A 27976-nucleotide genomic window follows, 5' to 3' on the forward strand; every position below is an offset into this window, starting at 1 on the left:
TAGCAAGAGAATGTACCAAATTCATTAGCACAGACCATGCTCTGATGGATACTCAGTTCCCCAAATTTCCATATCACCGCCTCAACAGCAGGATGAAAGCTCAAAACCCACAACCAAAAACCCAAAATCTGATGACATCCTCTTCATCCAATATCCCCTCAAAAACATCAGCCTCTACCCACCAATCATGCTCCACCATTCATGAATACCTCCCCGATGTCTTACACAAACCAAACCAGCTACCAGAACAGTTTTCAACACCACAATAACCACTACCACAACCATCCTCCACCGTTTCGAGACCGATCCCAATAAGATTAGCCCCATCCATGACTCAGCAAGGACTCAACTGGAATCCGGTTCCCCAAAAACAAGGTGCTACTGCTGCTATCCCAGCGAAATCCAAGGAACTTCAACAGTATGACACTGTCTCAGACGTAGAAGCTTCACCATCAACTATTCCTATCTCTGCACCAAGTACCAAGGATTTTACTAGCCGAAAGAATGTCCCCTCATGGATAGGGCCCACGGAAGTGGGCCGGTTTACCCGAACCCACAAAACCGAACTGTACATACCATTTCCGAACAACCGGTTGAGCCAGCACCACATACAACAACCCAGGCATATATGCCGGTCGCAGAGCTGACCGAAGCTAGGACTGGGCTCAATCGAGAAACCAACAAGAGTGTTGACTAAGGGAAAGGCCCAATGAGTTCTACAAGCACTACAACTTCACCATTTCATATCCGAGAACTGCAACGAGTGACTCCACCAGCACCAGGGCCCGCATCCATCCAATTATTCCCTCTCTCCACTTATTTTTCACTCAGTTTCTCTCAATTATTGATGAACTTTTTGCAGAAGAAGGAGGCCACTGTGAACCTGCAAATCACAGCTGTGAATGGTAACCCTCATGTTAAGATGACCCATAGCTACATGGAAGAGATAGAAACAACAACTACATCTCCAACTGTGCAAGCTACTGTTCAAAATCCTGCACCAACAGTAGGTACACCTATGAAGACATATAAACGCAAAGAAAGAAGGGTGAGGAAAAGTTTACCAAAACACCTACTCATTCCACCAACTCCTGCGGTTGGAGCTCCAGCACCGCCATCAAAACTACAAAAGTTCATATCCTTATCAGAACTAATGACAGGATCGAGTAGAACATCACAACCAACTCGTGAAATACCAGTGGTAAGGACAAGAAAACCAAGATCTTCCATCTATATTGGGCGCACCTCTCAACCTACTGAGGGGATACAACAACAACAACAAAATCCAAAAGATACAGAGCCCCATACAACTAGTACAACTACCAAGGGCACCTCAACCACAGCGGCTTGGCATCTATCTCTTGAAGATGAGACTGAAGGCATTACTAGTGATACTCCTCAGCGAGTTGTTGGCCAAGGCCAACACTCTCCTTCATTATGAATTACTTGGCATGGAATTGTCAAGGTGCCCACAATACCTTGACAATTCAGAAATTGCGTGAGTACACACGCAATTATAGACCTTCTTTTATGTTTTTATCTGAAACGTTATCATCTGCACATCATATTTCTTTTTTGAAAACTTCTCTAGGATATGATAACTGTTTTGATGTTCCTTGTAATGGTCATAAAGGAGGGCTAGGGATTTTGTGGAACTCCACAGTTAACATTACTATTTTACTTTCTAATCAAAGTTTTGTTCATGTCTATGTTGAACCTGTTTCAAACTCTCAACCATGGATATTCACTGGCATTTATGGACCTCCACAACCTCAAGAAAGATGGAACCTTTGGCAAGAATTCAACTCAATAATTACTCAACATAACCTTCCATGGCTGTTGATGGGAGATTTCAATGAGGTTCTCAACCAATCTGAAAAAATGGGAGGACGTCCTGTCCACAGCAACCAAGCAAAAGATTTTAAAGAGGTGATTGACACAAATGGGCTCATAGATTTAGGCTTTCAGGGATACACTTATACTTGGACCAATAAACAAATGGGGGAAAACATTATCATGGAAAGATTAGACCGTGAACTGAGAAACCAAGCCTGGATATCTTTACACCCCAACATGACGATCAAACATCTACCCAGAATATCCTCTGATCATGCACCCCTTCTTCTCCAAGAAAATTTCATCAGACGGATGCCAACAACAAATTTCAGAATGGAACACCTACGGTTTATTCACCCCCCAAGTGAAAGAAGTGGTGCTGGAAGCTTGGAACCAATCTCTCCCGCCTTCACCACCCATCGACCTGCTGGATAAAATGTGAAATACAACCAATGCCTTACAAAAATGGAGCAAGGCCACATTTGGACACCTTCCATCAATGATCGCTACAGTGAAACACATCATCAAATATGCCCAACATATGTGTGCAACCTCAACAGGCCCAACACTGAAATATTGGCTACAAAAAGAAAAAGACTACAGGCATACACATTTGATGCTGGTAAAGTGCAACGAACTATACTGGAAACAACGATCGAGAATACAATGGATGCAAGAAGGAGATGCGAATACCACATTCTTCCATAAAAAGAAACAATTCACAGGAGAATTAACCATATTTCGCATATTCAAGATGACCAGGGAAGATGGCATACACAACCACAAGCCATCCTGAGAGTGATACAACAATTCTTCACAAATCAATATGTAGATCCAGCTACACTCATTGAACAAAATATGTTCGATTGTATCTCCAATAGGCTTACTCCAAACTAATGCAGGGGCTTGATTCAGCCAGTCACGGAAGAGGAAATTGACAAAGCCGTATTCTCGATTGGAACCAACAAAGCTCCTGGGCCGGACGGGTTCACTAGTAAGTTCTACACCTACTTTTGGCCTTCAATCAAACAGCAAGTGATAGGCATGGTACAACATTCTTTGAACAATCCCAGATTGAACAACATTTTAACCACACAAACATCACTTTAATCCCCAAAATCCAAAACCCCACCAAACCAAATAATTTTCGACCAATTGGGATATGTAATGTGACCTACAAAGTTATAGCCAAAATCCTTGTTACCGTTTAAGAACTCTACTACAATTCATAGTCAGCCCATTCCAGAGTGTCTTTGTACCTAACAGAGCAATCCATGACAATATTGCCATTGCAACAGAACTATTCCATACAATCATAACCACCACACCATCAAAAAACCCAAAAATTGCTATGAAACTTGATATACAGAAAGCGTATGATAGTCTTAATTGGGGCTTCATCCGTCTCACTCTGGAAAAAATGGGATTCCCCCCAACCTTCATACAATACATCATGGAATGCATTACATCAGTTTCATATTCTATTAATCTCAATGGCTCTGCACAAGGTCTCATCCAGCCAAAGAGAGGACTACGCCAAGGGGATCCACTTTCACCATACATTTTCATCCTCTGCGCTGAAGTACTCTCCATTAATTTGGGTGTGTTAGAACAAACTGGAGCATTGAAAGGTCTAAAAATTTCAAGGAATTCACCACCAATACTGCACCTGATGTACGCAGATGACCTATTAATCACATGTTCGGCTGATGTGAAGTCCTGTGAAACCTTATAACGACTCCTCCAACGGTACTCCACTTCGGATGGATAAGCAATTAGTAGGTAAAAATCTTCTATCATCCACCACCCTAAATTACATCCGGCTTTGGTACAACAACTCAAGCTCTGTTTCAACATCAACACAACAACAACCCCACCGACGTACCTAGGCATCCATTTCAAGAATGGTAGGAACTACTCAAATCTATTTACTGAACTTCTAAACAGGTTGGAAAGAAAAGCAAAATGCTGGATAACCAAGTGTGTCAATCAAGCGGGAAGGCTAGTTCTGATAAAAATAGCGTTGACCCCAACTGTGAACCATGTCATGAAAGCACAACAACTACCAACTGTGGTGCACAACAAGATAGACAGAATCACCATGAACTTTTTATGGGGCCACGATAGTCAAACAAGAAAGATGCACCCAATTGGTTGGGAAACAGTGACAAAACCATTATCACAGGAAGGCCTTGGTATCAGGAAAAACAAAGACCATAACCAAGCATTGCTGATGAAACGAGTCTGGCAGTTACAACAGTCAAAAAAATCAGTGTGGACCTCAATCTGCACTCCAAAATACTTCAAAACCAATTCAAAATCACTACCATTCCCAAAGCCTCAATCATCAGCCAGTCCCCTTTGGAAAATCTTAGCTAACACTTCTACTTTTTTGCAGGGTTTAGTTTTCTCACAGGTGGAAGATGGCAAAAACACAATGATAAGCCAAAACTGGATTCCAAATTCACAACCTTTATCACTTCAAAACCTACCCATCAACATCCCACTCAATACACCAGTTAGCTACTTCATTGAACCTTCATCAAATACATGGAACCACAACCTCCTTTTCTCAACCTTCCCTCCACCCATAGCCCAAAATATCATCAGTATTCACCTACCAAAAAAAACCAAAAGCCGATCACCTAGTATGGCCACACTCAAAAACAGGCAACTACATATCCAAAACTGGTTATAGCAAACTCACCTACCAAACAACCAATCTCCCAACAAACCAAGCATCAACTCAGCACCCTGTGGACTCCAACTCAGTTTGGAAACTAAAATGTCCACCAAAAATAAGACTTTTATTGTGGAAGGTCACACACCATGGATTACCAACATTCCAACGGCTTCACCGACTCAACATCACAGCATCAAATACATGTCCAAATTGCAACAATGAGGAAGAATCAACATAACATCTACTGTTCGAATGTAATAACTCAAAAGAAGTTTGGAAACTAATAATAAATCATCTAGCAAGTATTCTGGAGACAAACAATACTCATCAACGATAACACCAACAAGCAGGATCACAACATCAACATCAACAAAGGCCAGCAAGCTCCAACAACCACAGATGTCCAACCAACATTCATGACGTACTCCACAAAGCATACTCAGAACAAAAAAAAGTGTTACTGAGTTTCACGGTATAGCACATATGGCTGGCCATGAATGAAATAGTGTACAAAAGGAAACGACAACATCCAAGGCAAACATTCAATATCATAACGTTAATGTATGGAGAGTATCAACGAGCACAGGAATATATGGCTCCAATCATCGCTAATGGACCAACAATTGCAAGAATAAAAAGGAAGAGAACGACTACTTCAACAATCTACATAGGATGGACTCCACCGGAAATACATTGGATCAAGGTAAATACAGATGGCGCATCCAAAGGAAACCCGGGACCGGCAGGAGCAGGGATCATATGCAGAGATAGTGAAGGGAATCTACTGAAGGCAATGGAAGCACCACTGGGGATAAACACTTCAATTCATGCGGAAACATGAGGATTACTACTTGCGGAAAGACTAGCTACTCAACACCAATGACAGAAAATCTGGTTCGAAATTGACTCACAAGCACTTCTCAGTCTAATCCAAAAAAAAGGAAACAATACCATGGTACCTAAACAACATGCTGGCAGGAATCAACTCGCTCCTAAGTGATATACCAAGATACAAAATCACACACACCTGAAGAGAGGCGAACCAAGCAGCTGATGGATTACCAAATAAGGCGGTCACAAACCAAACCAACAACACAACTGCGACAACAACTAATAGCTGGGAATTCACATGCCCATCCTTCATCCAAGAAATTGTATTTAATGACAGGATTGGAACAAAATATCCTAGAAATGTAACCTCAAGTTTCTAATCTTAATGAAGTGGTGAACTTTTCAAAAAAAAAATATGTGGTATAGTTTCTTCGTCTTTCTTCGTCTATAAAAAAGATGTTTGTAATATTTACGTGCATCTTAAAAGTTTTTTTTCCTTTCTTTGTGTTTATAATTTTTCATCCTTTATCAAAAATTTACGGCAGCAGAAAACTCTTTTCACGTCAATCTTCATCTACTGAGATCTGCTTCGTTTAGGAGTGGATTTGAGAAGCTTTTAGTGTTCTAGTGTTTATTTATTTACTTCGTATTTATTTTAATAGGAAGATAAGATTTTATTAAGGTTAGAAGGATCTAAAAAATACTACCAGATCCATAAGTAGTAAGAAAAATAATTAAACAAAAATAAAATTCTAATTATGAATTGTACATGTAAAGTTTAAACGAACACTATTACCAAAAGCAGCAGCCCAAGAGAGAACTTGGCATCATTGCACAACTCTTCATCCAGCTTGTAAGCATAGTTTTCTTCAAAAAATCGACAGTTTCTCTCCTTCCATAAGACCCATGAAACAACAGCTGGAATGAGAATCCAAACCACTTTACCATTGCAGGAGAGATAATTATTGGACCATGATCTTGCAAGATTGATGAAAGAAACCCATGCCCATAATTCAGATGGAGTTGGATAGGACCAAATCTTGTGGGAAACTTTGCAGTGTAATAGTACGTGGTCTTGACATCCAGGATTGTTACCACATAAGCTGCAGGAACTGTAATCATCAACCCCCTTGTGTTGCATCATATCTTGAGAGTTTAATCTTCCATGAACGATACACCATAATAAGAAATTGACCTTATGAGGAATGTCATGTACCCATACAAAATTATAAGGCAAATTATCCACTCCTTCCTCACTGATCATCTTAAAGTATAAAGATTTTACTGAGAAGATTCCATCTGAGGTTAGAGGCCATCCTCTGATATCTGCTAGAGTATCCAGAGTTGGTGATGTAGACCCAATGACCTGAAGAAGATCATCTAAAGAATTTCATCGTTTTTGAGAGTTCTTTTAAAATCAATCTTCCACGAGCTATCTGGTGTGATATGATCAGCTATGCTTGCATCCTTGCATCCTTGAATCCGTTAATCTTATATAACTTGTTGAAAAAATCCATAAGGTACAACTCTCCTTTCCATATATCATGTTAAAAAAATATATTTGCTCCTAAATGAATGTTGAGGGAGTAATTTGCAGTGATATGATTGTTGGCATCAACAATGGTCTTCCAACATGAAACTCCATGAGCAGAATCAACTTTTTCTGGAGTCAAAGAAGAAAAATACCAACCATACTTCTCCGCAATGAGTTTATACCACAAATGTGATTTTTCAACTCCAAATCTCCAACAACATTTAGCTAGAAGAGCTTGATTCATACGTCTGAGGTTAAGAACCCATAAACCTCTTCTTTCTTTGGAAGCTATTACCAACTTCCAATTAATCAAATGAGAGCATTTACTTCCAGAAGAGTTATGTTCCCAAAGAAAATTAATCATTTTCTTCTCCAAGATATTTATAATTGAAATAGGATCTTTGAATAAAGAAAATTAATACATTGGAAAAGAAGGATGTGCATCAGAATGACCAATTTACCTCCTTTTAAGAGAGAAATCTGATTCCAAAAAGAAAGTCTTGGATCAAATCTTTGAAGAATAGGATTCAATAGATTTTCTATTAGATTTACTTAGTTTTTCTCTATCTTAGTTAGGTTTTAGGCTTTTTAAGGTTTTTTTACTTTCTGTTTTCATGTACTTGCCGGTAGAAAGGTGTTTGTGCCTCTATGGTGTTTCTATTAGTATTCTCAGAGCATCTCTTTCTGCCTATAATGGCTCTTCTTTATTAGGTTTATTAGGGTTGAAGTACATCCATGGTGAACTCCGGCGACGATTTTCATCGCTTCGTTCAAAATTTCGGGAAAACCACTCCTTTTTAGGAGCATCTCTTCATGTAGAAGAAAATCAATAAAAACGGTGGACTTGTGATCCAAACCCATTTCTTCTCTGAGTAAATTGGTTCTCTTTTAATTATTGTTATTAGTCATATTCCGGTACTCCGACTATTTTCTTGTCGGATTATTAGGGTTTATACTTTTACAATATGAATTTCATGTTCATCTTGTTTCTTTGATGTACTCAATCTCTGTGTAACACAACTTTGATATCAATGAAAGATATCTCGTTTATTATAAAAAAAAATATTTACCCAACTTAAAATGTTGTTTACATGATCACTTGAAACACCAAATAAGAAATAATTAAAATTCTAATATAAACGAATATATCGGTCATAAATAAATCGTGAATGGAAAGAGACATAAACTACCGAAAATGTTATATAACCAGCGTTTTAAGCGCTTCTTAACAGCTGATTCGATATGGCGGTTACACGTCGGATATAGAGTCTTCCACTTCTTCAACGCTAACAAAACAGAGTGGAATCAGAGAAAATATTAATGGAGTTTTCCCCTCAAATTCCACCATGGACGGTGTCACACGCCCATTTAATCGCCTAAAATTTTCATGGGATATGACCGGCAACACTCTGTGGTTCATTGATTCACCATCACCCACAAGTACTCATCCTGGCATACTTGCATCAAAGTATGCATCTTCCTTCACTCCAAAGGCTTTGCACAACGGAAGTCTTTACTCTTCTTTCTCTCTAACTCTTCATGCCCCCATAAGCATAAGAGGTTCTTCCATGTACTTAACCAATTCTCACACAACATCAGCAACATCATGAACACAATGAATACTGAAACAAACCCATTTTATTGCACTAAAGGAAGATTACAAAACTCGTCCATCACATGGACCAAAACAGGCCATTCACCCTCTTGGTGAATGCCTAAAACTCTCTCTACATTAGTGGTTCTTATCTCAATTGAACAACACCAAAATTATTGATTCCTAAGCTATTTTTATTAACTAGGATCAGTCCAAAACTTCTGTGCAACCGCTACACAATCCTTGGACATCCAAGTGTCCAAGTAGTTTCCATAACCGCCACTTTCAACTGCCACCTTTTGTCTTGTCACGCCAACTGATGCCACACTTGTTCTTGGTGGTTATGAATGGATATAAACTCCTTCTATAACCGACTTATCTTGTCTCACACATTTGGCATGCTTGCAAAGCCAATAGCCAATTCCTAACCATCACTTGCTTCACTTAGCCAATCTGCTTGACAATAGCAATGCCACTCTTGCATTGCTATCTTGTTTGCATTATTCAAGCTTTGGCCAGCCTTGAACTAATGCCATAGACCAACTCTTGGCCTATTCTTCACTCTTGCATCATCCTTGAGTTTGGGACAACTCAATTCCATGGATATGCCTTAATGCCAACATCGCATGTCGCATCTTGCCACTTTGGCCATGTCTTGCCTTTCCTCAATGAAGCTCCATTTTGTCGGTCAATAGCTTCATTCCTTATCAAAATGTCTTTACAATAAAGAGCTACACTTGCAATTCATTGGCCCTGCGAGGTTATGCCATTCTTGGCACTTGACAGTCTATATAGTATACCGCTATTATGGCTCCGTGATGCGCCATTACGACTATACTGACTTGGCCCGCAACTCTGTAACGCGTTATCATTATGCGTCACTTGCAGCACCGTAATAGACCTCCTCCACCTAATCCGTTCAACGTCCTCGTTGAACGCAACCAAGTATACTCAATATACTTGTTCTCTGACCTTGTACACTTCTGAGCCACTCTCAGAATTCAGCAAACTTTTTTGGCCCTCATTCTTGCAAAAACTTTTATGCCTAGTACCAAATGCCATCACTTAGCTTACTGCCTTGCAATTGATCCTATTGACTTGTAATGTTGTTGTGGCGTTGGCCTGCGCTCCAACTTCAACTACAATCGCATATCAACACCCAAATGCAACTTGGAAATTCTTCTTACCAATTCCCTGAATTTTGCTTGAACTTCGCATGAATCATTTGCCCCTAAGTGTACGCAAGCAATGATTCTTCCTAATTGATCACACTGATCATTGTCATTGTTTTATGCCTTCAGTTTCCGATTTTAGTTGCACCACGCAACATAACAGGACTTATACAAGACCTGGCCTCATTCTTCAACCATATGCGCCTAAGCAAAACATGCCATGCCTTAAGGTATGCACTCTATGACTCCATAACACTCTTGGTATGCACCACAATCTATAGCCTTTGCTGCACTTTGCAAACTTTGGGACTTTCACTAGATTTGTCCTCCAAATCATATTGCAAACTTTATCTTCTTGGACTTGCATCATCTGTATGCCAAAGAACCCGCACCTTGTTGTTCTTTGCATGCACTGTCGCAACATCATGATTGAAATGCATGACTTTTGTATAGTCTTGACTTAGGATACCCGTGACATCACAACGCCTCTTTGGGCCAGGCATCCTCTTCACGCGCCTTTGAAACCAGCAATTTAAGCATCACTTGCTCTTTCAAACTGCTTCGCTTTAATGTGGCGGAAAAACAACATCATGTTCTTCCTAACTATGAGTTACTCTTAACTCACACACTTGATGGACTTACATCTTCATTCTTGATGCGTTACTCCATGCATTCGCTTCCAAATGCCTTCGCACTTCCACATAACTTCCAACAACAAACTCAACTACGCCACCAACTCCTATATTTGCTTCTTTTCACTTTAAGCGTTTTCTATTGCATATTTTGGCTTAATATGCTATGTAACATCTTCCACGCGAACTAGCTTTACTTTGAATGAAAGAGGCAAGGCTTTCATCTTAAATACCCTCATTCACTACTACCTTGCATAGAGAGACAATTCCCAACACCAAGGTCCACTCGACCCAAACTGAAAGTATATTCAAACTTGAGAAAATACTTGCGCAAACTGATTGCAACTTGTAAGACCTGACAAGCCTTGCAATACTGACTTCATCTTCGCTTCTAAGCAACAAAGGAAGCGAGACAACACCTACTGTCTCCAATGTAGCAATTCACTTTGCCACATGCAATCCTCCAACTATCAACGTTCTTATGCAACTCCCATAACGAAGCACAATATAATTGACACTTAGTTGAATGCTCCTTCAAACTGATGCTATTACGTTGCTTTAGATTTCATGAAGATTTATTCAATAATGGCCACATACCATATTTTGCATCACCACTACTTTGTTCTTCTTTTCCGTGCATCTATGATTCGCCTAACTTGCATCTCCAACCGCATCACGCATCTTGGCCATGCCCAAATCTCATTTGGCGCATGCTACTGCTGCATACATGCTATGCCAGTTAGCACTCAAATCTTGAAACAAACTTGTGCACCTTTGCACAACTGGAACAGACTTAACTTGGTGATTCTGAGCATCACCATAGAGCTCAGCAAAGTCATATCACTCAATGACTTCCGCGGATAAAACACTTTGGACAATTTTAACAAGGCCATAATCCTTGCAAATGAGGCACCACTGCCTACGTTCCATGAAGCAAGAATGCTGCATTCTTCTTCAAACTTGGAACTCATTTTTAATGCCCATGCACAACTGGTTTCTCTTGTCTTTCTCCTTCGCCAAAATCAACTTTAGTAGCAATACTGATTTGTAGTTAACAAGAACATCCGCTTGTGGTTACGATCAAATGAAGGTCTTTGAACACCCTTGTTCAAGCATATTGATCCCACTCATAAACCAGGTGCAAGCACACTCCTTGTGTGCATATAGCATCAACGAATAACTCTTTGCAAACGCAAGACCGTGGTGTATCGGTTTTCCCCTAACTTGCGCTTCTTTATTCAGTCTTTCAATAAGCTTTATGCTAGATAAGAATTGACCATCCAATTCTTCTTTATGGCATCACAATTGTCACAAAAATGCTGGTTTGCACCCAGACTTTGCATTACCACCAAGGTACATGCATTCAAGAGAGATAACATTAATCTTCCATCCAACTGGTTATGATGAAAACACCTTCAATCTATCTCATAGATAGGCTTTTCATCTACTTTGCCACTGCAAAGGCCAACAACATCTTTGAGTTCAGGAATTTTCGCAAAATTCCCATTACCACTTGCAATGTAACCGCTACTGATAACACTAGAAAAGAATGCATTCCAAATGCATAACCTTCACATACTTGTGAGAAACATGGACTTTAACACCTGACTTGCTCCATAGAAGTCAGCAAACTCTTCAGTTTTGTCATGCAATCACTTGAAAACCCAGTTTTCAATGATTCTTGCGCGTTCGCCTAACACTTTGGGCAGGAATTGTGACACCTTTGTCATAAACTTTCTTGGCTTGTTTCTACTTCAAGCTTCAAAGTTCATTCCTATTGATCTTTCAACACAAGACCAACTTCTTCTAACCTCCATACTAGTGAAACCCAAACAATTCACCACTGAATTTGACAAACAAATGACATTAACTTGAGTAAAAGAGAGAAAAATCAGCAACTGTGTCCCCTAACACAGCTCTGATACCAGCTGTCACACGCCCATTTAATCGCCTAAAATTTTCATGGGACATGACCGCCAATACTCTGTGGTTCAGTGATTCACCATCACCCACAAGTAATCAGCCTGGCGTACTTGCATCAAAGTATGCATCTTCCTTCACTCCAAAGGCTTTGCACAACATAAGTCTTTACTCTTCTTTCTCTCTAACTCTTCATGCCCCCATAAGCATAAGAGGTTCTGCCATGTACTTAATCAATTCTCACATAACATCATCAACATCATGAACACAATGAATACTGCAACAAACCCATTTTATTGCACTAAAGGAAGATTACAAAACTCGTCCATCACATGGACCAAAACAGGCCATTCACCCTCTTGGTGAATGCCTAAAACTCTCTTTATATTAGTGGTTCTTCTCTAGATTGAACAACACCAACATTATTTATTCTAAAGTTATTTATACTAACTAGGATCAGGCCAAAACTTCTATGCAACCGCTGCACAAGCCTTGGACAGCCAAGTGTCTCAGTAGTTTCCATAACCGCCACTTCCAACTGCCACCTTTTGTGTTGTCACGCCAACTGATGCCACACTTATTCTTGGTGGTTATGAATGGTTATAAACTCCTTCTATAACCGACTTATCTTGTCTCACACATTTGGCATGCTTGCAAAGCCAATAACCAATTCCGAACATCACTTGCTTCACTTAGCCAATCTGCTTGACAATAACAATCCCACTCTTGCATTACTAGCTTGTTTGCATTATTCAAGCTTTGGCCAGCCTTGAACTAATGCTATAGACAAACACTTGGTCTATTCTTCACTCTTGCATCATCCTTGAGTTTGGGCCAACTCAATTCCATGGATATGCCTTAATGCCAACATCGCATGTCGCATCTTACCACTTTGGCCATGTCTTGCCTTTCCTCAATGAAGCTCCACTGTGTCGGTCAATAGCTTCATTCCTTAGCCAAATGTCTTTACAATGAAGAGCTGCACTTGCACTTCATTGGCCCTGCGAGGTTATGCCATTCTTGGCACTTGACAGTCTATACCGTATACCGCTATTATGGCTCCGTGATGCGCTATTACGGCTATAGTGACTTGGCCTGCAGCTCTGTAACGCCTAATCATTATGCGTCACTTGCAGCACCGTAATAGACGGGATATAATAATTCTTGACACAGTTTTTACTAATATTTTTCCTTTAGACCCGACCAATGATGGTGCTCCATTCATAGTTAACAAAACTTTTGATTCATTTTTTCATTGAAACTCGACCAATGATGGTTTTAATAAGAAAAAATTAAATGAAAAATGATACGCTTATCATAAAGAGGTGATAAACTCCACTAATACCAGGGAACTTGGTTGACATTAAGAGCCTAATTGTTGTTGAGGTTTTGCATTGACTATTACAGACTAAGATAATTTGCACAAACCTATTTACTATTACAAACTGAGTTCTATATCCTTTGTTGATGAAATAGGTTATAATAATAATTTTCAATGGCTAGACATCACGCCTATCAAACAAAAATAATTACCTATACAGTTTTCTTATTGTAAATATGATTTTGATATCTTTAACAAACTTTAAATTATGATTATAGCAAAATTATTTCCTCACGTACTTTGAACTTGTGCGACAACTCAATTATAAACAACCCATAATGGACTCCCTCTTGATTATCAAATACTCACACGTTCAGAATAGAACACTACTAGATTTCGTACCGAAGTGTTAGCCTGAATATCGAAATAATCTAGACCTATAAAACCCTAGTTTTTCTGTGGAGAAGAATTGGGATACAACAATTACTTAGCTTGTAATTTATTGATTTTTTGGATACGTTGACGATATAGGAAAATTCATTCTCTCCAACACATTTTGTCATATAGGATCATCTGGCAATTGGTTGGTCAAGTAGCAGAATTGCATGAACTACGAATATCTAATAGTTGTTCAGCAGTCACACGCATTTTAAGAACATAGATACAAAAACAAATAAGTTTTGACTTTTTTCTCCTTCATTTTCACCTCAAATAGTTTGCTCGATAAGAGTAATATGTAACACAAATTATAAAATGAATATCCCGTAATTATACTAATTACATCTTACCAATTACTGAATTTATTTGCTCGAAAACATATTTTTTATTTTTATTTTAAGGAGGGGAAACTGAAAAGAAATACATTTTTCTTCGAAGATTGAAAGAACTAATAACGGCATGAATCAAATTTTGACTACGTTGATATACAATACACTTGAATCGTCAAACTACTGAATTGTTAAGATATTTTGTTACAGATTACATTTGTTCACAAGATTTTGAAAATTTCTGAAAGTAAAATATAAAAAAAATATATGTATTTCAAAACCACGAATAATTATCTACTTACTATTTTGTTTTAGTTTTAGAATTTTTTCCTAAACAAAACAAAAATTTTCTAATAAATAAAAAAAGATCACTTGTGAATGCAAACAAAATTAGAAAGAGCAGTCTCTATCACCCTCTCATCAAACTTGAACAAGGCAAGTAGAGCAACCTTTAAATCCAGCCAAAAGATAAGGCCACGAAGATTAGATCTCCCGATGGGATTATTTTGTGCATTTTTATTTTTGTTTGTCAACTCATCGAACAACAAACGTGACACTTTGTTATTCTTATTTAAAAATATTATAAATAAGATTAATAAACAATTTTAAAGTAATTTTTCTTTTTTTAAAACTCTATTTTATTGGAATCTCTTTTTTTTCTTTTTTTTTGAAGCATATTTTATTGGAATCTGTTGGATTCATTTCTTTCGTCTCTTCTAAATTGGAATATACGATTCTCAATTATTGTTTGTGTATACTATAAAAAACTAATACCATAAAATATATATAAAAAACAAATTGACTAACATAACCCTTTTCTTTACAACCAGGGATTGAGAAATGGGTGGGCAAGATACCACCCGGCCCGTATTCGAGGGGATTTCTAGTATACAAAATGACTAAAATCAAAATTTGGGGAGCAAAATGTCAAATTTTGGTTGGATTCAGAATCCTGTAATTCATCGTGCATGCAGGTGATTGGGTTACTTCTAGCTAGCTCATAATACCACCGGAGTATGGAATGGATGACTTCATGGACCACGCGGGAATATATCAATTACATGCCGTTTGTGACCGTGGGGCAACTATATGCCTAAGTGGATACCACTCACATACCTGACGGCCTGACATAATGCTTATCATCAACTTGGAATCTGCCACTCCCCATCAAATCTCATATTTTATTTACACAAGACAAGACAATTTTCCAAAATGCTGATGAGGCTATTTCGGACATTTTACACCAAACAAACAGCCAGATCAATCCAGTAATCAGGATTCATTAACATGGTAATGCTATGTTTAGATCTAATTGGCAGCATCTTCTTTTGTTAATCAATTCTCTTCTTGGTCTTCAAAACACATGACTACAATCTTAAACCAGTGGCCAGGAATCTTGGTTAGGGTTTGCTAACGTGGGTCCAGATAATCAAATCAGTATCTAGAGTGTCTTATGATCTCCTAAATTCATTTTTAACGTATTAAATCGTAAATTGACAAATTTCATACTCATTTTTGGTGCCGACGAGTTTTAAACTCGGATGATATTAATATTATCGGCAAAATGAACTTAATACTCATTGTTGCAGACTTGCAATGTTAAAAAGTAAATCTAGACGATTTCATTTTTCTTGGTTGGGCATTTGACCAATATATATGCCGCATTTTCTTTTTACTTTGAGTAGGAGTACAAGTTTTTCTTGTGAAGCCGATCTGCTGGAGAACTTTTTAATAATTGGATGGATCTTAATCACGTAGTGGTTAGGGAGAGTACAGATTCCTGGACTTCGATGCAATCCTTAATGTATGAAAACATTATAAGAGTCGCTTTATACATGTAACCATGAGGCACGATCTTTAGCCGCTTACGCCAAAACAAACTCTTAGGGTGCTTTGGCACGGATGGAGTTCAAATTGCGGAGTGTTTGGCATGGAGTGAGTTCCGATTCTAGGTAGTTGAAATTCTATTATAGGGTGGAAAATCAAATAACACCTTTCCCATGAAATTTCAAGCTCCATCTGTGGACCATATTTGACATTTTTTTTTTTTTTCAATTTCAACGATCTTTGATTTCTTACAGTTAAATTAGTTTTATAATTAATATATTTTTATTTTTAGCATTACCTTAATAAAAAGTATCACATTAACTAGTTTGAAGCCTAACAAGCTAAGCTCCAACAACATAATTGAACAGGTTGTTATGCTAGCCTACCAGCGAATCTCATGGGTAACCTAGCAAAGGGAGCGAAGCGGATGGGATGGGGGGTGAGATTGTCTCACAAGGGAGACAAACTAGCTCTACCTTCAATGTAATTTCTACAATATTACTCCATTCGGGGCTCGAACCTGGGACCTCTTGGAACGCATGAAACTTTAGGAAACGGGGATGACCAGCTGACCTAGGTACCCGTTTTAAATAATAATATTATTATTACTAATATATTTCTTATTTTATAATTAAAAAGTACTATTTTATTCTAAAATATCAATTATTGCTTTTCATTAAAATTGTGTTTACTTAAAATATAAATTAAATATATTTGAATATGTAAATTATATTTTGTCTCACATTTAAAAGAAAAATTAATATTTTTAATTAATAAATATAATTAGTATTAATTAATTATTATTTAAAATAATATTTTATATTAAAATATTAAATTAAATAAAAATCCTTTATAATTACTTATTTAAAGTTATATTTAAATAAGTTTATATTATTAAATATTATAAATATTATTTAATTTTATACTTATTTAATTATAAAATCTAAAAATCTATAAATTTAATTTAATCATAATTAAAAATACAAAATAACTTTTTACTTAGTGTCAACAATACAAAATATGTATAGACATTGACATTATCCAATTAAAAATATTTATTTCACTATAAAAAAAATAAATTACTTTAATATTATTTTTATTTTTTGTAACATTACTTTAGTTTAATAGTATTTTACACAATGTTTGGTAAGTAATTTACTTAAATTTTATTAAAAGGAAAAATAGTTTTTACTAATTAATTTTTTTTTACTAATTACCTAAAATTAGTAAAAGATAGTTTTAAAAAAAGCTCAACGATTTTAGAGATAAACTTATTATGAAATCAAATTTAAACAAATAAATATTCAAAAAGTAGAAATATAATCAATTTCATTCGTAAACATGCCAAACACAAAAATTTAAAAGGAAGAAATTCATTTTCTAGGTCGTTTGAATTCTAAGTAGTTAGAACTCCCTAGAATTCAAATTTCATCCGTGCCAAACGGACACTTATGTATGTATCTATTTCGATCTAACTTGTCTGGACTTAATTGAAATAACCCGACTTATCTGGATCTGACTTAATTGAAGTCAGATTGAGGGCTTGGTCCCATGAATCAGAGACATTTTATTCCCTGACTCAAACGAGTCTGAATCAGGTGTTAGGTCTGAATCAGGTTGTTTGTTAAATCTGAATCAAATTAGAAAACAAACCATCTGATATTTGATTCAGGCCGAGTCAGGGACAGAGTCAGATCCAGACGCTGAATCAGCAAAACACAAACACCTTGTTAGTCTATGTTCTAATCCCCTTCCCCCGTGACTATTTAGGCTTTTGAAGGATGAACTTCGTCGATGAATTTCGAAATTATTAAGAAAATAAAAAATCCATATGATTAAAAGTGTATTTGTTCGTTCCAGAAAACGTAGCTAATTTGAGGTCTTAAATTGGCCAACTAAATGTCGGATAGGGAGTGCATAAGTTGGGTGAAACTACTAAATTACCATTTGTTAAGACATAATACCTAAACAATCCTTTAATATGTTTAAATTCTCAATTTTGTTTTCTACCTCAATCAACCGATTGTCTCTTCTTTTTTTTTCCTTTCATTTTCAAGCCAAAAAATCGTCGATAGTCGACGATTCTAAACCGACCAATCATTTTTGTTTCTATCTTAAGAAGATGGCAAAACGAGTAAAGCAAACTGGTGGATATAGTCTACCTTGTTGTAGTGATTCGGGAGTTGCGAAAGCGATTCGAAATAAACAACGACAAAAACAGTTATGGAAGATGAATTAACTCTGAAGTAATGCAAGCAAAAAAATTGCAAGAATCAGGTACTTTTGTTTCAACCCAATCCTCTTAATTAAGTTTTATCAACATGCATACACTCAAAAATTGAACATATTAAAATTTGGGTTTTTGTGTTTAACCAAAATCGGTTGATGTTCAGTTTACATTGACCGATTCCTATATAAGTTGTTAGAAGTTCATGCCCACATCGGAAATTGTTCTTGGTGTTCTTCGTGGTTGAAGAACATCAAACCGAAATCCATCCATATGGTATTCTGTTGGTTATTTTGCTACAATCCATGGATGTGAATACCCACATCAACTGATTACTCAGTTTGTGATTTCTCAACTGTCAAGATAATAATCGTTCAAAGTGTTTATATCGAACAATTGCATGTGGATAAAATGCCCAATTTGTTTGAACACTTTTTAGCCTAAAATATTTCGATATGCACACCCTTATTGATGGATTATGTATTATAATCTGGCAGGAATCGATTAATGTGGATGTAACATCACCGATTGTAGGCTTTGCATTCTTATATTAACTTGACTTTGTTTATCGTATATTGTCATATTTTTTTAGTCACAACAAGGGAAAACAAAACACAAGCAAAAAACAGGTCGACAACCAAACATAATCTTGCTTCTCCTCCGAGCTTGGAACCTCGTTGAAAGGATAGTCAAAGGTTAAGGGATAAATATCGTAAAATATCGCCAGGTAAAGCTAAAACGCTCTCCATCAATGAACCAATTCAAGTGGAGATGCCAACACAAGAAGAATTTGGATCCGATACACAAAGTGATAACATACAAAGTGACAAAGAAGTTGATGAAGAACAAATTGATGATGACTAAGGAAATAACAAAGAAAGTGAAGAAAGGAGAATACATGCCCATGCTAGATATGATGTTACCTTGTGACGACCATGATCATCCTATTATGGGATACCTTGGTGATAGAGGAGTGGTTTTATGGGGGTACAAACAGATGACTCTCACCTATTGCATCTTCAGCCTCCTTTATTTTGCAAAGAATCTCTCGTTCGACTAGGTGCATCTTCTTCTTAGCTTTGTTATCATTCCAAAAAAAAAACCACCCATAAACTTCTCCATCTTCGTACAAATAACTATTGGTATTTTATAAGTGACATATAATAAGCTGGAAGGATGGCAAGGACACTATCAACTAGACTTATATTTTCAACTCTGTTAAGGAGTGGGTTTTTTTTTCCATCAAACTGACTTTAAGTTAAACCTATTAATTATTTTGTCATACTTGGAGATTAATTTATCCGATTTATAACCCAAGAGATGACCATGATAATTTGTAGGCACAACACAGTTGCAACAACCAAGAATAAAAATAAAAACCAGACAAGTCACAACAAAACTGACTCCATGAATATAGTATACATGAAAGTTGTCTTTTAGGACAGTAATAAGCTCAAACAAGCAATAACAACCTTAAGTATTTATCCTGATTAATTTCGATCCGCCTCAAGAAATATTAAGGTATCATCTGCAAATTGTAGATGAATAATTACTATGCCTCCATTACAAGCCTGAACCTCAATTAGATGGCCTTGAGAATGAGATTATTTGATAATGTAAGTAAGAGCTTCTTTACCCAAAGAAAGTAAGAATGGAGAAAGAGGGTCTCCTTGTTTTATACCTATCGTAGATGGCGAAATTTGGATAATGGCCAAAAGTGTCATTTCAAGACCAAAGAAAAATGATAATTCCATAACTAGACGTTCAGTCATTATTCGGGGCCAATAGCCGTCTTCAAAGTACAACAAGACTAACTTAAGAGAGAATTGGACGTGGAAAGGAATATCATAAGACAAGTTCAATCATCATTTCCAAAAGACAAGCTCATAACAAAACTCAACTCTCATGGGAAAGACTCAGTCCTTGGTCCTTAAGGCACCCATAGCCACGATTTCTAGTATACGTCCCCGCGAGAAACTACTGGTCGTTATGACGTGACTCCTAGTACACATCCTCGACGAGATACTACTAGTCACATAGGTTCTGTAGTGCATAAAACTTCCCCGAAAAACAGTGGTGGAGCCAAGATTTTTAGTTGGGTGGGGCAATACAAAAAATATTTGGAATCATAACTAATCACAAGGAAACCCACCAATTTTTTTTATGTAAACATCTCGTTTGAACACGGTACGAAGTTATGATCATAAAGTCCCACCTTAAATGAATCCATTCAAATATTAGTTGATGCAGATAGACATGATCAATTGGGACTTGCACAACAAATATGAGAACACTGTGAAGGGTTGTTATCATTCTTTGTTGGGATCCTCTCAAGAACGCATTGTGCAACATCGTTTTTGCTTCGCATGGAGCTTTGCAGATTTGAAGAACAAGTTAATTAAACAGAGTAGAAGTAGGTTCATTTGAAGAGAGATTGTTAAACTGAAGCCTAAAAATCCTAAAAATTAGCCTTTTTTCACTCATTTATTTCCTTAATTTGACTGCTATAACGTTTTTCACCCTCACATTTTCAGGACGTGTAATACTAATTATGGATTAACCAAAATTTAGGTGGGTCCAGTGACCCACCCACCTCACTAGTAGCTCCGCCCCTGCCAACGAACTTATGAACCTCAACAGCCATGATTTCAGCATGTCTTCGCGAGACACGGATGGTTGTGATACTGTTGGTCATGTAGGCTATGTAGATGCGTAAAAACGTCCCCGGAGGACTTATGACCAGAGCGAAGACAGACGTGTCTCCTGTAAGCACGACTCACCCTATTTGAGATCAAAGACTGATTCCTAGTATGCCATCGGGAAAAACACTGGTCACGTATACTCTAGGCCCTGACTCAACTTACTGAGGCTTTTAGATAATTCCTAAGACATCCCCGCAAAATACGCTGGTTATTCCGCCTCTAGGCCTTTTGACAGACTCTTAGAACATCCTTTCGAGATATAGTGGTCATGTCGGCTCCATTATACAAACACAATTTACTCCTAGCTAGCACATTTCTGCAAGATACACTAGTCAAAGACAAGCAATCCAAGGTCTCGCAGAGACTTTATCGAGCATACAAGCCTCTCTATTCTCTCAAACATGTCCCAACTGATTTCAGAGAGACTCAATCACGCGATCCAAGTCTTATACGTCTTCAATCGCGTGAGTGACAGCCTCAATCGTGTGAGACAAACCTCAGACGGCCTCAATCGCGTGAGCTAAACTTCAAAGGAAGTCATGCTAATCCCAGTTGAACCAGCTCGTCCAATGAGTCATATACAAGGCTTAGTTAGGGCTCAGGCCTCTTTATCAGTGTCTTAAACACACTCACGGCTAGTAAATTGGGCATGAAATGTACATGTCTATACAAAAATGTGGATAAGCTCCCTTGAGCTCCTCGTGCTCAACAAAATGACCCATAAGGAATATAAGATCTCCACATGACGTATGTGACCGACTATAGAGAGGTAGATCCTAATATCAGTCCCTCTCACACTCTACACACGATTTCTGAGGAATTCCATGCCTATTCACGTGGCTTGTCCTAGTCACTCGCACAAATCAGAGCGTATCCATCTCTCTATCCTAGCCGGCTGTAGAAAATATTTTTCTCTCTCAATACGTCACCACAAAATCTGACTCAGCCGCATACAAATGTGGGGATATCAGAAGAGAGTAAACACGGTGGAATAAAAATATAAACTCGGCCTAGTTTATCTCTATCTTTTCCTGAAGAGAGGGATAAAGTAATTTGCACGACAAGTAATCCATATCTTCACCGACCTCAGATTAGAGAATTCAGCTATAAATAAGTTCTCTATTTCTCCAAGCTAACACACAACTTATCATAAACTCTCAAAGCAATTCTTCTTCAAACACTAGAACTCTTCAGGAATAAGAGTTACAAAAGTATTCTTGAATCTATAGTAAATGTAGTTTTTGTGGTGCAATTCATAACAAACTTGAAGAGGATAATGCTTGAAAATATCCCAACACAATAAGTGGAAACTGATAGAAAAACCATCATAATCTGGAGCCTTATATATTTTGATCTAACATATTCATAGCTACATTACACTCTTCTTTATCCATATATCTTTCTTTCCACTACGTTATCTCTTCAGATTTGTAGAGCAATTCATATTGCACATGGAAACAACCTTGTTATGACAAAATATTCTGAAACACAACAACAATACCTTATTTAGTTTTAGTAGCATCGGTTCTCATGTTGCCTTATACCCTAATAACTTTTATGTACCTTTTTTCTCTATTTTTCTGTGGCCAACCTGAAAATATATTGTATTATTATGAACTTCTTGGATGTGAGTAACCCTTGCTCTACTCATCCATTTAATAATAGTAAATTTACGAGAATCTTGCCTAAACTTTCCTCTCATTGTGATTCAGAAAACCCATTACTAGCATTTTTTAACTTGATCTAAATGAATGAAGATATCTTCCAACTCTTGCAAACCTTCATTAATATCATCATATTAAGTTTTAATCCAAGATTTCAATTTTTGTTTAGGAATTTAAATATTTTTGTAGAAAACAAATCCAGCACTACATGTAACATAAAAAGAAGACCAACAATCCTTGATGAAATATGAAAAGTTATGATGAACATGAGAAAAAAAATCTCATAGTCGAATGGAGATGGACTACCCTTCACACCTTCATTGTACGGAGCTATACATATGATTGTGATCAGAATATGGACAAGATAAAGCCAGTTGAATAACCCTAGGAAAGTTAATTTCTCAAACCTGAGAGATTATAAACGATTAATGTGACTTCATATACCCTGAACTTGATATGTAGTCCAAGTTTAAGATGCCACAACCAGTGTAGACTAATCAATTCATGTGAAGCTGTTTAAATCTTTTCATGTTATTAGTTGATTCACCACTACTTGATCTTTCATGGATGTATCTGATCTACATTATATTTGTTTTTCCATGATTTATTTCAAATGATGAAGTTGCATTGAACTTGTAAATAAAAATCTCCTTCCATCAGACTTGCTATTATAGTAATGACCTTGTATATTCCCAACGCTTTATTTTTGATAATTTAAATCTAGCCAGATGATTTTTTTGCCCAAAATAACCAGCATGTCTACACAAAAACGGGAACCGAAATGAATGCACCCTAACAACAAGTATTATTTTGGAATCCAACCTATTCCAAGCTTGGAAAAAATGTGGAATGTCAAGTCTGATAGTTTCTAAGTTGGGGTCATCTATACTTTTTCCAAGGTATGCTTCAAGATTTCTTGAAAGATACCTTGGAATCCAAAAGAAAATGGCAATCCGAATTGTCTTAAACGTAAATCCCAATTACCTTCGATGTTGCTGTTGAATTTATTTCTGAATTTAATCATCATTTTTAACCATTGATTTGTGATATATTCATAACTACATTTTGGAATTTATTTTACCTTCCGCCGTTAAACTCCAAATGCTCAGGTATCATGAAATTTGGCGGATGGAACAGAGAACTGGCCATGTTATGTGTTCCAATTATTTTGGGCAAAGACAATTTCCATTAATCCCCAAACGTTACCATTTCAAGGTTAAAATCATAATTTCATATACATAAAAATACACAAAGGACAGAACAGTAATATACCTTTTTCACAAATCATTTCTACCTGTAAAATTCCACATATACACAGGAAAAAAACAACGACGAGGGAGAAAATAATTACTCCAATACCTTCGTTTTATTGGAAAAACGTGTCTACTCATTTAGACCGGAGAAAAAAATAACTATAATATTGTTTTCTCCAATTTGCAGAAGGGGAGGAAGAAGAAGAAGATTTGTATAAATAACAGTTTTCTCTCAACCACTCCCAGATCTCACAATTTCATTTCTTGTTTCAGAGATTCGGAATTCAAACCCGAACTCTTTAACAAGAACTTCGAAACCAGTTTTTGATTTTTTTTTTTTTGTTTTCTTTTGATTCAGTGGGGGGAGAATTGGGTGTATTTGAAGTTTGATTGTGAAAATTTTGAGTAAAAAATGGGTGAAGTTAGGTCAAGATGGCAAAGGTTTAGTTCAATAGTAGGTGTTGTAACATTTGTGATTCTATTAGTATCAGCTTTTGTATCAGCTGAAAGAAGTTTGAAAGATGAACAACCTAAAAAGATTGAAACTGGTGATGAAATTGAATCAGATTATTTACTTAAAGTTGTTAATTTCTTATGGAAAGCTGATGGATCAGGTTATCAACATGTTTGGCCTGTAAGTCTGACTACTTTTTGATTTTTTTTTTTAAGTAAAAGAATTTTTATTTATTTTTTTGAATTTGTTTTGAATTTGGGTTTCTTTTCTTTTGTTGCAGGCAATGAAATTTGGTTGGCAAATAGTAGTGGGTACATTTGTTGGATTCTTTGGAGCTGCATTCGGAAGTGTAGGAGGTGTTGGTGGTGGTGGAATTTTTGTTCCTATGCTTACTCTTATCATTGGGTTCGATGCTAAATCCTCTACTGCAATCTCTAAATGTAAGATACTCTTGGTTTTCAAAAATAATTTGCATGATTCAAATTATCCAAAGAGGCTAAAAAAGGTTGTTGAAATTATGCAGTTTTGGAAGTGCTCAATTTTGGTTTAACCCTTTTTTTTCTTAATACAGTGAAAGATAATTCGTAATTTCTGATTTTAGTGAAAATTTTGGTGCTGAATGATGATGTTTTTATGAATTATTATTGTTGAATATTGGAAGGTTAAAGTAAAAAAGATCAAATCTAGATTGAGTTTTAAGTACAGTTTTGTGGTTAAGTTGATTCAAATTCCAATCAAGTAACTCTACTGCTGAAGTCATTACGATACTCAAGTTTGTTTGCGAAATTTTGCTTCTGAAAGACAAGTCTCTTCTTTCTTTTTCTATGATGTATTGATCTACCTATTGGATACGATTTACAAAGTTATTTGATTTGAAGTTGTGTGTTTGAAGTGATTTACTTAATAGTATTCTGTTGTTTGTTCAGGTATGATCATGGGTGCAGCTGGGTCAACTGTCTACTACAATCTTAAGCTAAGGCATCCCACACTAGATATGCCTGTTATTGATTACAACTTGGCACTTCTCGTCCAACCTATGCTTATGCTTGGAATCAGTCTTGGAGTAGCTTTCAATGTAGTTTTTGCTGACTGGATGGTTACAGTCCTCCTAATTATTCTTTTCATAGGTAAAGTTTGCTCTATACCATCTTTTGTTGCTTTACATTGGTTTTTTGGAAGTATTCCTCAATTGAATTTGTGGCTTTGTAGGTACATCCACCAAGGCATTTCTTAAGGGTGTGGAAACATGGAAAAAGGAAACCATACTAAAGAAGGTAATGAACGCATTACCACACAAACTTATCTAATTTCCCGTTCTAGATTTGTACCAACTTTTCTTCTCATATTTCTAATCCCGATCTTGTCTTTTATATGCTATTTTCAGGAGGCTGTTAAGCGCTTGGAATCAAATGGTGAGTTGTGATGTCTGATCCCGATATTTTTGTAAATTGAATGAAAGAATAACAGTGCATTTAGTTCTTAATTAATTGATTCATCTACCTTTCTCTGTTTAATAAAGGCAATGGCAACGATTCAGTTGAATACAAGCCTCTACCAAGTGGCCCAAATGGCACTGAAAAGCAGTCAAATGAATCTGGAGATGCAGAGGTCAGTATATACAAGGAATCTTGTATTCTAATTTTCTACAGTATTAAAAATGGACGACTAAGCTTTCTTGTTATACAGGTCCCTATTCTTCAGAATGTCCAATGGGAGGAACTTGGCCTTCTATGCTTTGTCTGGGTTTCATTCCTTGCTATTCAGATTATTAAGGTTTGCTTTTCTTTTTGTTTTGTTTTTTCTTTGCTAAATGCTAAGTATGGAACTCATGAGCTAAGTAACTAAGATTCTATCTGCATTTGTTCGGTGCAGAATAATACAGCAAATTGTTCCATGGCATACTGGGGTTTGAACTTTTTGCAGGTACTATAATAATTCGTGATGAGATCAATTCACGATCCCCTGAAATTTGGTTTTGAAGCATCTGACTAGAAAAAGTTCATTTCTGTGATTTATAGATTCCTGTTTCTGTTGGAGTGACTGCATACGAGGCAGTTTGCCTTTACAAGGGGACTAAAAAGATTGCCTCTAAGGGAGATGATGGCTCAAACCTTAAAGTGAGTCAGCTAATTATGTACTGTTCATTCGGCGTACTAGCTGGAATGGTTGGTGGACTGCTAGGTCTTGGTGGAGGATTTATCTTAGGTCCTCTATTTCTGGAGCTTGGTATCCCTCCTCAGGTACATATATCCTGCCTTTTCCTTAAATATTTTGGTTTCAATCAGTTAATTGAGTTATGGATGAACATCATAATTCCGAGGAAAAGAACTAGAAATTCCGGTCTTTCAGGTCATGAATTGGTTGATTTGGAACTAAATGTGTCTAACTTTCAAAACCACTCAATGCAGGTTTCAAGTGCCACAGCCACTTTTGCCATGACATTCTCCTCCTCCATGTCTGTTGTAGAATATTACCTTCTTAACCGTTTCCCAGTCCCTTATGGTGAGAGAAGCTATTAATCTTTTTCTTTTTCTTTTTGCTTCTTATCAACACTCAGTCCCGATCATATAGTTCCTAGAAATGGACCTAAATTGTCTCCTTTTATGCTTTGCAGCTGCATACTTTGTAGCCGTTGCTACTATTGCTGCCCTTGTTGGGCAACATGTAGTAAGAAGGATGATCATTATTTTAGGAAGAGCATCTCTCATTATCTTCATTCTTGCCTTCACGATTTTTGTGAGCGCAATCTCACTAGGTAAGAATCATTTTGTAATTTTTCTTTTTCCCTTATGCCTAATAACGTGAATACTTCATTAAGAGTCCGCAATCTTCTGTATTTAACCCTAAGTTAATAAACTCAATGAACAGGTGGAGTTGGAATAGTAAACATGATTGGAAAGATTCAACGACATGAATACATGGGATTCGATAACTTGTGCAAAGCTGGTTAGAATAGAAGTCCATTCGTTCTACAATTCTCTCTTTCTCCACTGTAATTCAATCTCATTTATGTTCATTGGAAAGTGTTTTAAAAATATAGCGCCATCAAAGCTTGGGCTTATGCTTTTGTATCAATTTTGTGATCTCTATGAAAACAGTGAATTCTTAATTTATTAATTATCTCTTTCTCAAACATTCATTCTCTAATCTCTGCACTTAGTATACATTGGTGAAGGACTTTGTGGTAATCTTATCACAGAGCTGTTTCTCTGACTTTATCCCCAGAATCATCGACAGACAATGACGTGCCTAAGGTTTGGTATTTAAGAACTTATCCACTGGCTTGATAAAAATGAGTGTTTGGCATCTAATCTTTAGCTTTCATCTCTGCTGTATGGCCCCAAGATTTGGAGAGCTCATCTCTTTGAAGGAGTTTCTTGGGGCCAATTATCATTTCCAAAATTTATTGCACAGAAAGGATAGAGACTCCCACAGTACAGTACCAATGGAAAAAACAAATATTCAATGCACCATAGTCTGACAGGGTTCCAACTGGGCCTGCTATTGCCATGTTTTAAAGGAGGATCAAAGGAGAATCATGTAATGCAAGGGGATGGAA

The 27976-nt window shown here is 36.8% G+C and overlaps 1 protein-coding gene across 1 annotated transcript; it reads left to right on the forward strand.

Moving 5' to 3' along the window:
• Positions 1-24088: 24088 nt before the first annotated feature.
• LOC113303866 (sulfite exporter TauE/SafE family protein 3-like) lies at positions 24089-27552 on the forward strand. Its single transcript, XM_026552949.1, has 12 exons — positions 24089-24597; positions 24698-24857; positions 25344-25544; positions 25627-25691; positions 25802-25829; positions 25937-26025; positions 26104-26190; positions 26290-26340; positions 26436-26657; positions 26826-26919; positions 27032-27172; positions 27286-27552. Exons 1-12 carry the CDS (start codon positions 24376-24378, stop codon positions 27366-27368), a joined length of 1443 nt encoding a protein of 480 aa, XP_026408734.1. The 5' UTR covers positions 24089-24375; the 3' UTR covers positions 27369-27552.
• Positions 27553-27976: the final 424 nt, after the last annotated feature.

This window comes from Papaver somniferum, chromosome 8 (genome assembly GCF_003573695.1).
Source record: "Papaver somniferum cultivar HN1 chromosome 8, ASM357369v1, whole genome shotgun sequence".
Lineage (NCBI taxonomy): Eukaryota > Viridiplantae > Streptophyta > Magnoliopsida > Ranunculales > Papaveraceae > Papaver > Papaver somniferum.

Bases quoted from the DNA above. Each gene is read 5' to 3' on its own strand.
- LOC113303866 (XM_026552949.1), top strand. From the start codon at position 24,376: ATGGGTGAAGTTAGGTCAAGATGGCAAAGGTTTAGTTCAATAGTAGGT. The intron at 25,692-25,801 runs GTAATGAACGCA...TGCTATTTTCAG, and splicing joins AGGAAACCATACTAAAGAAG to GAGGCTGTTAAGCGCTTGGA. The intron at 26,658-26,825 runs GTACATATATCC...CACTCAATGCAG, and splicing joins AGCTTGGTATCCCTCCTCAG to GTTTCAAGTGCCACAGCCAC.